General features: G+C 39.7%; 1 protein-coding gene across 1 annotated transcript; it reads right to left on the bottom strand.

Annotated features, from left to right (window-relative positions):
* Window positions 1-571: 571 nt before the first annotated feature.
* Window positions 572-10,087, bottom strand: LOC101744995 (uncharacterized). Its single transcript, XM_038016598.2, has 6 exons — window positions 9,889-10,087; window positions 7,221-7,374; window positions 6,170-6,287; window positions 5,640-5,774; window positions 2,523-2,736; window positions 572-1,121 (listed from the first exon to the last, which is right to left on the bottom strand). The coding sequence occupies exons 1-6, from the start codon at window positions 10,037-10,039 to the stop codon at window positions 967-969; spliced, it is 927 nt and encodes a 308-aa protein (XP_037872526.1). The 5' UTR covers window positions 10,040-10,087; the 3' UTR covers window positions 572-966.
* Window positions 10,088-12,905: the final 2,818 nt, after the last annotated feature.

Below are 12,905 nucleotides of genomic sequence, written 5' to 3'. Positions count from 1 at the left end.
GATTTTTTTTCTTACTTAATCCTTACCTACCTAAGGGGCTATCCCAGCTACGCGCAAATGGATAGGTGAGCCCATGGGCTCAACCTGAAAGAGTTTGCTAGCACTGGCTCTAGCAAGAGCAGTACTTCGCAGAATCTACCGCCGAATTGGAATGTCGGCCTATTAAGGAGGTCCGGTGAATAATTCTGAGAGTTTTATTCTTGACGTCAGCAATGGGCTTAATTTTACCTCTGACCGATGTGTATCTCTTAGTTTATCTCACATACGAAAACCCACAACCACAGTCCAATCCATTATTTACCATAATGACAATAAAAGACGCGAGTTCAACCCGTAATTGTAGTTTTAATTAATTATTTATGATTTTTTGAGATATCATTAACTATGGTCGAATTTCGGGCAAAAGGATGAACATTAGATATTTACAAATCAATTTAAATCAACATTCAATTACTTTTTCAGGAATGCAATATAAACGTTGTCAAAGACTTTTTTCTTTCAAATTCTTAAAATCATTTTTCAATTTTTATCCGAAGGAAAAAGAAGAAAAGTAAAAAAAAAAACTCGGCGATGAACTCCGAAAACGTATTTATTTCCGATCCCACATTAGTTTTCCTAATTTATTTAATATTCGAATAAATAATAATTACAAGTTTACTCATTTTTCAGTACGTAATCCAACATGCAGCTTTTCATTAACTATGAGACAAAACAACGTGCTGTTTTAATTCCACAGACTAAAAAGAGCAGGATGTAGAAAATTATTAGAAACATATTATTATTGAAAACATTATAGCTGCAAAACGTATTCTATTTGAAAAGTCATAAGTATTTACGTGATAAGTCCCAATCGAAAAAATAAAACCAATGCCAAATAGCAGTTGATGTGACGAATTAGCAAACAAGTTATACAAGAAAACACGGAGCTCCAAAACACCTATTTTTATGATAAAATTTATCTGTTATTTAATCGACAGTCAAAGCTCTGAAGCTTCCCGGCAATCCCATGTATTGTTCATTAAATATATCCTTCTGTCTTTTTGATTCGTCAGTGCATGCGTTTTTCATCATTTCCAAGTAATTCATAGTCTCCGTTGTTGTGAAAACCTTCATTAAATCATCTGAAATTTCATTATGTTGTTATGGCACGTGTATTAAATCATCGTAGGATGAAGGGTTAGGTGTTGAAGATTCGGATCCTTTGGCGAGTACAGATTTTTGTCTGTAAATAGGCACCGAAATCGTGTCACGAACTATTCATTCGTCATCGTATGAAAAATTTCGGCAGAATTCTCGCAATGACTGGAGGTTGGGGTTAATGAATACAGATAAAACGAATAAATGTAACGTTTCTAGCTTCTTTTTTTTTATTGCTTAGATGGATAGACGAGCCCACAGCCCACCTGGTGTTAAGTTTTTTTTTTATTGCTTAAATGGGTGGACGAGCTCACAACCCACCTGGTGGTAAATGGTTACTGGAGCCCATAGATATCTACAACGTAAATGCGCCACCCACCTTGAGATATAGGTGCTAAGGTCTCAAGTATAGTTACAACGGCTGCCCCACCCTTCAAACCGAAACGCATTACTGCTTCACGGCAGAAACAGGCAGGGTGGTGGTACCCACCCGCGCGGACTCACGAGAGGTCCTGCCACCAGTACATATTTTTGTCTGTAAATGGGCACCGAAATCGTGTTACGAACGAACTAATCATTAGCCATCGTATGAAAAAATGTCCCCAAAATTTTCGCAATAACTGGTGGTTGGGGTTTATGAATACAGAAAAAACGAATAAACATAACGTTTCTAATTTTTTGGCACTTTAAAATCTTGAATAGTTTGAAATAATGAAATACAAATCATAGAACCGAAAACGGATAAAGTAAAAGAAAAACCAAAAGAAGAAACAGAAAGTCTCTCGCTATGGCACGGTCCAATTAATATACCGCTAGAGATATATACGTATAATATAACCCTAGAAGCGTTGACGTTAGGCAACGGAAGGTCGTAAGATTTTTGCCAAATCCGTATGCAAACTGATAAGGGGGCATGCTGCATGAGGACAAGAAAGAGAAGAAAGGTGATGGCAGGGTTTTTAGAAACACCGCACAAGCAGATTGGTATCTGGAAGTCTCTAGCGGTCTATCCGTCCTATTTCTACGGCAAATTGGTGATGCGCTCCGACTTAAAGGGTGCGGCAGCCGTGATACAATATCCTTGGGCCCGTGGCTCGCTGTCCCGGACCAGTCCCACATAACCCGTGCGCCTCCTAAGCTCTGAGATCTTGTAGAAGTTTCGGTACCCAGCCCGAAAAATAAAATAAAAAAAGCCGTGACACAATCCAACTGAAACTTTAACCTCATGTCTTAAGTTGGGCGACGAAAATCACATTGTGATGTTTGAATGTTCTGCTGACAATTTTGTACTAGTTCGCTTATGGTACGGATACTGGCATAATAATTGGCATTTTTTGTTCGATTTTTGAAAACAACCATTTTAAATGAAACTAAAGAACACATACCATTTAAAAGCTCCACTGATTTTTCACCACCTTCGTATTCAACCGGTAATATGTCTTTCGGTATATAGTCATATAAGTTTTCCAGAGTTTTCAGAGCATGGATTCTGCCAGATAATTTTTCACTCACGAATTGCTTGAAAATATTCACGAAATTTTCAATCAGCTTAGACGGCGTCAGAAAGTGAATACCCTTCACACTGCAACCGTAACCTTGCTGAAGAAATTTTTTTAATCTTAGGGTTGGTGGCTGATTCCTAAGCGTTTAGACGAAAGGTATTTAAAAATGAAGTAAAATATACAAATAAATTCGTAATCATCTAATCCGCGAGAACAAAGGCAATCTTGTAATCTGAAGTCGTCGTGGCCTAAAGGATAAGACGTCCGGTGCATCCGTATCGAGCGATGCAGCGGTGTTCGAATCCCGCAGGCGGGTACCAAATTTTTCTAATGAAATACGTACTTAACAAATGTTCACGATTGACTTCCACGGTAAAGGAATAACATCGTGTAATAAAAAAAAATGTGTGCGTGTACTAGTGTACACACGTAAGAAGTGAAACTTGTTTATGGCCTTATTTTTCGAAAAATGATCTACATGCAACTTTCTAGAAATTGGTTAAATAAAGTTAAATTAGATAAAGTTTAAACAAAAGGATTTTATTATCATAGACATGAATACAAATAATACAATTATTTCACTTTACCTTTTTGCTACTAAGATTATTACAGCATTTTAATAATACATCTCTTTGATATCATAATACCCTGGTACTTTTCTTCCTATAAATTAATAATAATAGCACGGTCCACGTGGTGTTAAATGGGGTTCCTGAGGTTCGTGAAGTTTGACCCACCTTGAGACATGAGGTCGATTTCTCAAATCCGAAACCATGCTTCAGAACATACCGCCGTTAATTATTAATAAATCTCTTTGCTATCATAATACCCTGGTACTTTTCTTCCTATTATTTTACGTAATAACAGTAATAAATAGCACGGTCCACGTGATATTATTAAGTGGGCTCCCTGAGATTATTGGAATTACAAAATGATTTCCGTAATCCACCTGGAGACATGAGGTCAATTTCTCAAATCGGAATCCATACTTCAGAACATACAGCCGTTAATTAATAAAGAAGGCTGTACGTCAGAGTAAAGTTATAATAATACATCTCTTTGATATCATAATACCCTGGTACTTTTCTTCCTATTATTTTACGTAATAACAATAATAGCACGGTCCACGTGATATTAAGTGGGTTACCTGGGATTATTGCAAGTACAAAATGTATTCCGTGACCCACCTTGAGACATGAGGTCGGTTTCTCAAATGCGCATCCATACTTCAGAACATACAGCCGTTAATTAAAAGATGGCGCGTAACGGAAAAATGTGACGCGTAACCGAAAAATGTGACGGTAAATTTTTTTCCAACGCCGATAAGGAAGTTTCACTTCAAAAATCAAAAACCCGCAAATTATAATTTGCGAAATTACTGGTAGGAACTCTCGTGAGTCCGCACGGGTAGGTACCACCACCCCGCTTATTTCTGCCGTGAAGCAGTAATTCGTTTCGGTTTTAAGGGTGGGGCAGCCGTTTTAACTATACTTGAGACCTTAGAACTTATATCTCAAGGTGGGAGGTGCATTTACGTTGTGGATGTCTATGGGCTCCAGTAACCACTTAACACCAGGTGGGCTGCGAGCTCGTCCGCCCATCTAAGAAATAAAAATAAATAAAAAATTCAAAACCATGCCATTAACATTACCAACACCAAATTAACGGTGTGAAGTACATATTGTGACTGGTATTTATATATTAAATGTTTTGTATATATTATTATTATAGTGAATTAAACACTGCCACGCCTGGGAAGACGGCAGGACACACTCCGGCGAGGTGGGCAGCAATCGGCCGGAGCGTTAGGGACTATTGGGAGAGAAACCGGCGAACTATACGGGCATTGTCGAGCAAGACTGCTTTTTGCATTTGGGCCACCACCGACTTTTTGTTGAGACCAAGCCTCTCGAGATGTTTTGAGAGGCTTTTAGGGACCAAACCATTCACCGACACAACTACCGGGATTATTTCTGTAGATACCACCCTCCACATGTCGGTTATATTATTATTATAGTGTATTAAACACTGCCACGCCTGGGAAGACGGTAGGACACACATTATTATTATTATATTGTACCATCTTCTCAGATTATTCTTTCCACGAAGCAGGCGTGGATTACGCATTAAAGTAATCCACGCCTGGTCAATAAACATACATCAAAGCGATTCTGCAGGTAAAAGACATGGCAGCATTTACATTGCAATGTCCATGGATTTCGGCAAGCAAATAACAATAGGTTGTCAGTCGCACTGCATTTAGACAACAATAAAATAATCTATACCTTTTTGTTAATGTTAAGCGCCACGGAAAGAGGTAAATGTTTATGTGATCAATGTATAATGACAGGATATGTTTATCTATCTATATACGTCTTACGTCTTAAGTATATGTAACATTTTGTCATTAGTAAATAATTGTAAGGTAGCGCCCTCTGTGAATTGATATTTTAATTTCACGTATAATCCTAAATTAAAATTCACTACAAGAGCTTTCATACACACGTTAGTATTAAAAAATATCACAGATGGCGCTGTATTAAATAGTATGTATATTTCTGTCTCATTCTTTGCTGGCTTCATCCTACACATTTTTGTATTTGTGTCTCTTACCTGTCGTTTTTTCCGTTGCATCCGGTTTGAAATCACAACGATTCTAAAGAAGTTTTCACTTCAAAAATGTAATTGCTGTTCGTTAGTCTCGCTAAAACTCGAGAACGACTGGACCGATTTGTCTAATTTTAGACTTGAATTATTTGTGGAAGTCCAGAAAAGGTTTAAAAGGTATATAAATATGAAAATGCTCGGAATCAAATAAAAATTACAATTTTGTTTTTCCTTTGATGTGTCCCCTGTCGCCGCGTCGGACGGATTCCTTTTGTTTGTTTTAAATTTATTTTATACAAAAGTTTAGGTCTGTTATCTATCGATTGAGGCACTACGAAATCTGCCGGGTCAGACAGTGTACAATAAATATTATGATATGATGAATCAACTTACAATAATAATACTCAAGAACTGTGGTATATTTACAAAGTCTATCTTGGTCAGCATGTCAGTGACGTTAATATTTCTATAATCATTGACCATGATGTAGCCAGTGCAGTAATCGTGTCTTTTCAAATATTCAGCAATCTGGAACATTTATTAAAGCAAGTATTTATTAACTGCTGGTTATAACCCGTATTTTCAAAAGCACTGTGTCATTACACATTTTTCTCATATATTTTTCTCACTACTACCATCACACATTTTTCTCATATATTTTTCTCATTTTAACAAATTTTATCGCTTTTACTGCCTTGTAGGTCACCGATGTCCTACGTAGCGTACTGAAGTAATTATATAAATTTTTTTTGTGCTTTTAATTAGTTTTCATAGAATATTACTATCCTTATTTTCGAATTCCAAGCCTTCCGCTCAAGGTCTGCCATTATCCAATACGGAGAATAGACAGATCGACTACGATCGACTGCAAAAAGCCATAAGATTACCGTCGTGTAGTCTTTGAAACATAAAATAATACTAACCATTATGCAGCATTTGTAGAACGTCATGAATTTTTTAGCATCGAAATCGGTATTATTAATTTTTACTAGCAAAACCCTATAATGATCCGGAGTCAACTCGGGCAGTACCGCAACAGTACTGCAAAGAAATCAAAAAGATCACCTCCACTCCCATGAAATATATGGATTTTTTTATTTTATTTATTTATTTATTCATTTCATTTACTTCAGATTTTGCATCCATATTACACTCATTAACATTTCATTGATACTATAATTAAATAAAAATAATAACTACAATCTCGGACTATAACAAAAGCAATAATAATAATAATAAAACAAAAACTCAAAATTAACATCAAAGTACCTTAACCTAAAGGCTGGTTTGGATCCAGAGTGCTCAACATGGACATTTATATATATTTATTTATATGTATTTATTTAGGTACGAGTATTTGTATCTATAAATATTATGTATGTTATATATACACATGTTTAAGTAATATCACTATCACAATACACCTACCAATGTTCATCTCTGCACCCCCCTAAGGTAGACTGTCAGAGAATGAATACCTTAGAACTTATATATCAAGATGGGTGGCGGCATTTACGTTGTAGATGTCTATGGGCTCCAGTAACCACTTAACATCAGGTGGGCTGTGAGCTCATCCCCCCATCTAAGCAACAAAAAAAAAAGTCATAAAAACCTGCACATTGTTCTTAACAAAAGGGGATTGGATCTTAGTATTTTTTGAGCCAAATAGCTAGCATATAGCAGAGCCCTTGATTTTCAGCAACTACCTTTATCAGATGACAACCAAATGAAAAAATAACGAATTTATGAGTACCTATACTGAGCTGTAACTATACTGAGACCCTTAGAACTTATATCTCAAGGTGGGTGGCGCATTTACATTGTAGATGTCTATGGGCTCCAGTAACCACTTAACACCAGGTGGGCTGTGAGCTCGTCCATCAATCTGAGCAATAAAAATATAAAAAAAAACCGTTACACCATATTACTTTGTTAGCTTCGCAAATAATTTCGATGAATATTTGAATTTATTACCATATTTCGAAAACTGATTTCATTTCCATCATGTTAGTGCACTCAAAGAAAACTGGTACCATAGTTTTGTAGGTGCACAATCTGTCAATTTGCTGTTTCGCTTTCTCAATAGATCCTTTGCAGAATATTATAGTTCTCTCCAAATAGGCTCTTTCTAAAAACGTGGATAATAATTAAAAGGTTTGATGTCCAATATTAACTTTCAGATTAGAACTGTTTTTTGTATTGAATTCGAAAAATATCTAACATTAAATTGATCTTAATCAAATTCAGATGTTACTAAGTTTGATAACTTTAGAAAAAAAAAATGTGTGCGTGTACTAGTGTACACGCGTAAGAAGTGAAACTTCTTTATGGCCTTATTTTTCGAAAAATGATCTACATGCAACTTTCTAGAAATTGGTTAAATAAAGTTAAATTAGATAAAGTTTAAACAAAAGGATTTTATTATCATAGACATGAATACAAAAAAGTTAAATTAGATAAAGTTTAAACAAAAGGATTTTATTATCATAGACATGAATACAAAAAAGATGGCGCGTAACGGAAAAATGTGACGCGTAACCGAAAAATGTGACGGTAAATTTTTTTCCAACGCCGATAAGGAAGTTTCACTTCAAAAATGTATATTGATAAACCATCAAATATTAAATTTCGAACGAAACAACGAAAATTTCGAACGAAATATAAACTATTTTTTTTTTTTTTATGATTGAAAGTTTACTGGTGGCCCGAAGGCCTTTCCAGTTTCACCAGGACAGGTGGGCGAGCAAAGGCTCAGCCAAGAGGGGTGGGATTTGCTAACAACTGCCCGAGCGCCTCCGAAGGAGACCTAACAACTCAAGAGCAATTGTTTCGCGAATGAATCTACTACCGGATCGGAATCGCGACCCGCTGAGAAGATCCGGCGAGAAACTCAGCGGGCTGATGCATGGGTTAGGTTGCACGTCGACCTCTTTGTCGAGTTCGACGAGTACGGTTACCGGGGTCCCTAAGCCTGCCCCTAGTATTAGAGCTGAAGGCATCTAATGCAAAGGTTATTGGATCTGATGGATCCGTAAGGACGTGTCTAGGGCGTCGACGGTGACTGGCTCCTGCATGATCAGGATTCGGGGAGTAGTCAGCGGCGGCAACGATAAGGCGATTATCATGACGCATAGCCTTATCGAAGTATCGTTCCGACGCTGACTTCATGTATTTCCGAATTGATTCGAGGCCCAGGTCGTCGTGTAGGTCAACGTTCCTCACGAACCACGGAGCCCCGACAGCTAACCTGCAAAAGCGGGATTGTAGGGATTGGAGGGTGTCTATGTGCGTGCGGGCCGCGTGAGCGAACACCACACTCGCGTAAGTCATGACGGGCCTTATGCAAGTTTTGTAAAGTGTCACCTTGTTCCGAAGGGACATTTTACTCCGCTTACAGATCATGGGGTAGAGTCTACCGAGAATAAACGCGGCACGGTCACGGACTGATTTTATATGCGGGCGGAATGTCATCGATGCATCCAGGGTAACGCCCAGGTACTTGACCTTCCTGGCCCAGGGTATGGGTTGTCTAAAGAGAGTAATCGGGGGTGTGAGATTCCTCCTCCTAATCCGGGAGGAAATCCGTGTGGAGCTTCCCCTCTGAAATAGCACCGCAGTACTTTTCGCTGGGTTGATGTCTATGCGCCATTTTCGGAACCACTGTCCTAGGGCTAGGGCTGCGCTCTGAAGCTTCTTCGCGATTAGGGACTTATTTCTACTAGAATAGTAAACAGTCGTGTCGTCGGCGAATAAAGCTGAATGGGTCGGCGGCGACCGGGGAATATCGTTGACGAATAAGCTAAATAGGAGGGGTGAGAGGACAGAGCCTTGCGGGACTCCAGCTGTGAGAGGTCGTGGGGAGGAGCGGGTTCCCTCGACTCGATATCGAAAAGAGCGGTTCGACAAGAAGTCCCGTATGATGAGCACGAGACTATCCGGCACGCCCATGTTGAATAGTTTGAAAATCAAACCATTGTGCCAGACTTTGTCGAACGCTTTTGCGACGTCGAAGAAGAGAGCTCCCGTGTATAACGGTTTTGGTCGATTAAGCCCCACAAGAATGTGCTCCGTGAGGCGGTGCACCTGTTGAACGCATGAGTGATTTGTACGGAATCCGAATTGTTCATCGATAAGAATGCCCTTGGATGAGACGAAGTCTCTGAGGCGTTTGTAGAGCAGACGCTCATACAGTTTGCCTAGAGACATGAGGAGGCTAATCGGGCGGTAGCTCGTCGGATGATTTTTTGGTTTACCGGGTTTATGTATGCCGATAACGTCCGCTTCTTTCCACACCGCGGGAAAGATACAGTTCGCCATAGCGGCATTGAAAATAGATGCCAACATCACGATGAGTTGGACGGGTAGAAGTTTAATAACGCGGTTAGATATACAGTCGGAACCGGGAGCCTTGCGAGGACGTAGGTCTTTGATCAAGTCTTTAACTTCTATCGGGGTGACGGGTGGTAACGCATCCGATGGTGGCAAGGAGGCTCTGCGTTCTACCTCACTGTCTACTAATTCTACATGAACAGGGTCCAAAATATAAACTAAGCAAATTGTCAGCAAGCTTGACTTGAACGCTAATTTGCAAACGTATGCTATTTCTTTTTTTTTTTCACTCAAATAATTTTATTATAATTACCATAATCCGTTTTGAGAAAATGAGTCTGCTTTTTTATCCATTCGTCTAAAATCTGAACCGCATCTTCTAATCTGCCAGGTTCATCCAAATCAAAAAGTTTGCGCACATTACGTTTTGTTTCCGTAGACACGTTTATCAAGCAGCGTTCCATGTTGAACTAATCAAACCTCGGAGGGTCCTCGAACACTGTAGACATATCGCATAAACGTTTAGTATTTATACTTCGGCAATAACTTGTTTCGATTTCCTTGACTGATTTAACTTCATAGAGATTACACGATCGACACCACACAATCAGATTCAAACTTATTCTGCAAGTTATCATTCGACAAAATTAATCTACCTATTTAACTGCCTTACCTTTACCTGAGTTGGACTACCTGTGTTCATTAATTATGTTAACATTTTTTGGTAACATAATGTGTTTCTTTAATTGGCTCATGTTTGGGAAAACATCCTCTATACCCTGTGTCTAGTTAAATGCTGTTGAAACATTGTTGATTAAATAAATAAATAAATAGATTATACCGATAATCTTAACTCACAGGCAGTTACTAATTTTAGTACTCACAAACAACCTCCTAGATGAAAGTATATAAATGCGTGCTATAAAAATCAAATCCATTATGTTTAATAGCGTAGTTGCTTGTGGAAGTGAAATATTGTTAAAAGAAAATAACAATTACCCTTCAAAAGGGTAAGGGTATCCTAAAGTTAAACATTATGTTAAACATCCAACACTGACACATCGGTGCCTATCCCTTTCGTTCCTTTTTTTATTGCTTAGATGGGTGGACGAGTTCACAGTCCACCTGGTGTTAAATGGATATTGGATCCCATAGTAATCTACGACATAAATGCGTCATTCACCTTGAAATATAAGTTCTAAGGTCTCAAGTATAGTTACAGCGGTTGCCCCAATCTCCAAACCGAAACGCATTACTGCTTCACGGCAGAAATAGGCAGGGTGGTGGTACATACCCGCGCGAACTTACAAGATCCTACCATCAGTAAAAAAATATCTTATACCTTTAAGCGAGCAATTCTTGTATATATACTTAGTCTGGCCATAAATACTGTTACAATAAAAAATAAAAAAAATCTATTGCAAATAACATTTATTACTTTTACAGTGTGTTAGTTTAATACATAAATATAATTCAATTTAAAGTATAAAAAGCTTATTCTAAGTGGTCTCCATTGGCTGCAATACAGTCCTTTAAACGTTGAGGCCAGATAACAATAGAAGCACGCACTCTTTCCATGGGAAAATTTTTCATAGCCAATCGTACGGATTGTTTTAGGGACTCCAAATTATCATGGCGTTTAGAGCAAGCCGTACTCTCTAAAATTGACCATAAATCATAATCCAGCGGATTAAGATCGGGACTAGACGACGGCCAGTCTTCAGCTCTGATGAAGTCCGAAACGTTCGTGTCCAACCAAGACTGCGTAGACTGAGCTTTATGACCTGGTGCTGAGTCTTGCTGGAAGGCCCATTCTTGATTATTGAACATGGTGTTGTTAAGGGGCTTCACTACCTTCTCCAGAATGGTATCTTGATACACTTGTGCCGCTGTTTTGATACCTTTTTCACAAAAGTATGGCTCAATCACTCCTTCATAGCTAATACCCCACCAAGCCATCACTGAAGTAGGATAGTGCCCACGTTGCATTCTGTCGACTAATTGGGAATCTTCTTAAGCTTTGAGCGTAAATACGGTCATTTTGTTTGTTAAAATGTTGCTCAATTGTAAAAAAATTCTCATACGTAAACAAAAATTTTCTATGACCTCCCTTTCCGCCGTCTCAATAGCTCCGACTGGGTTCCCACCCGGTCCGGGGTAGGGCGCCGGCTGTGAGCGGCAGGAGTTTTTAGTGAGGTTCAACTCCCACATACCCCACCCACCGTGCGGGTCGGGATCCAGCGATTTTCTCCTGTGGAAAAAAAAAAACAAAAAAAAAAAAAAATTACCTCCCTTTGCCTACCGCTTCAGTAGTTGTTTCGATTTTACCACCATAAACTCTTTTAAATTATCAGTTAAGAAATGACCAGTACGTCTCTTATAGGCTGCAAGTCCTAAGTCATCTTTTAAAATATGCGACATGGTTCTAGGTGCTATCTTCATATCCCGAGATAAAATCGTTTGCTTTCGGACAGGATTTCTTCGAATTCTTTCCCTTACTACCGATACTACTACTGACCGCCTTTTTCGTACGAACACTACGTGGACGGCCAGATCTTTTTTGTCACAAACAGAGGTCTCATTGCACCTATTAATAGCCCGGTACACAAACATTTTACTAATACCAAGCGTATGGAGAGTTTTAAAAATTGCATTTGGCTCCATATCTACTTTGTGTAATGCAATCACAGCGATTCGGTTCTCTTTATCACCCCACTCCATTTTAATATCGCAAAATATTGTACCATGTATTGGCGGTCCAGGCGGCTGGCCGATCCTTCGGCTGGTCGTAGGACCGTCGAGGCGATTCGCCCAGTCCTTGTGGACTGGGTGAATCGTGACAGAGGACGCCTCACTTTCCGGCTCACGCAGGTTCTCACTGGGCATGGTTACTTCGGTGAGTTCCTGCACCGGATCAGAGCCGACAGAGTGCCACCATTGTGATTGCGACTTGGACACGGCAGAGCATACGCTCGTCGCCTGCCCCGCATGGGAGGGGTGGCGCCGTGTCCTCGTCGCAAAAATAGGAAACGACTTGTCGTTGCCGAGTGTTGTGGCATCGATGCTCGGCGACGACGAGTCGTGGAAGGCGATGCTCGACTTCTGCGAATGCACCATCTCGCAGAAGGAGGCGGCGGGGCGCGTTAGAGACGCGCTAGCCCGCCGCCGTCGAGCGGGGGCCAGGGAGGCGGATCTCGCCCAAGCCTTGGCCCTCTAAGTGTTTCGGGTCCCCCTCACATGTCGGTCTGGGGACCGGCGAGAGGGACCTAAGAAGACGTCGTGCAAGCTGCTCTGCACGCGTTTTACGCAAGAGCATCCGGGTGATGGAAG

Source organism: Bombyx mori, chromosome 16, assembly GCF_030269925.1.
Source record: "Bombyx mori chromosome 16, ASM3026992v2".
NCBI classification, from domain to species: Eukaryota; Metazoa; Arthropoda; class Insecta; order Lepidoptera; family Bombycidae; genus Bombyx; species Bombyx mori.
The sequence above is the reverse complement of the archived record's forward strand: the minus strand, read 5'-3'. Positions and strand labels throughout refer to the sequence as shown.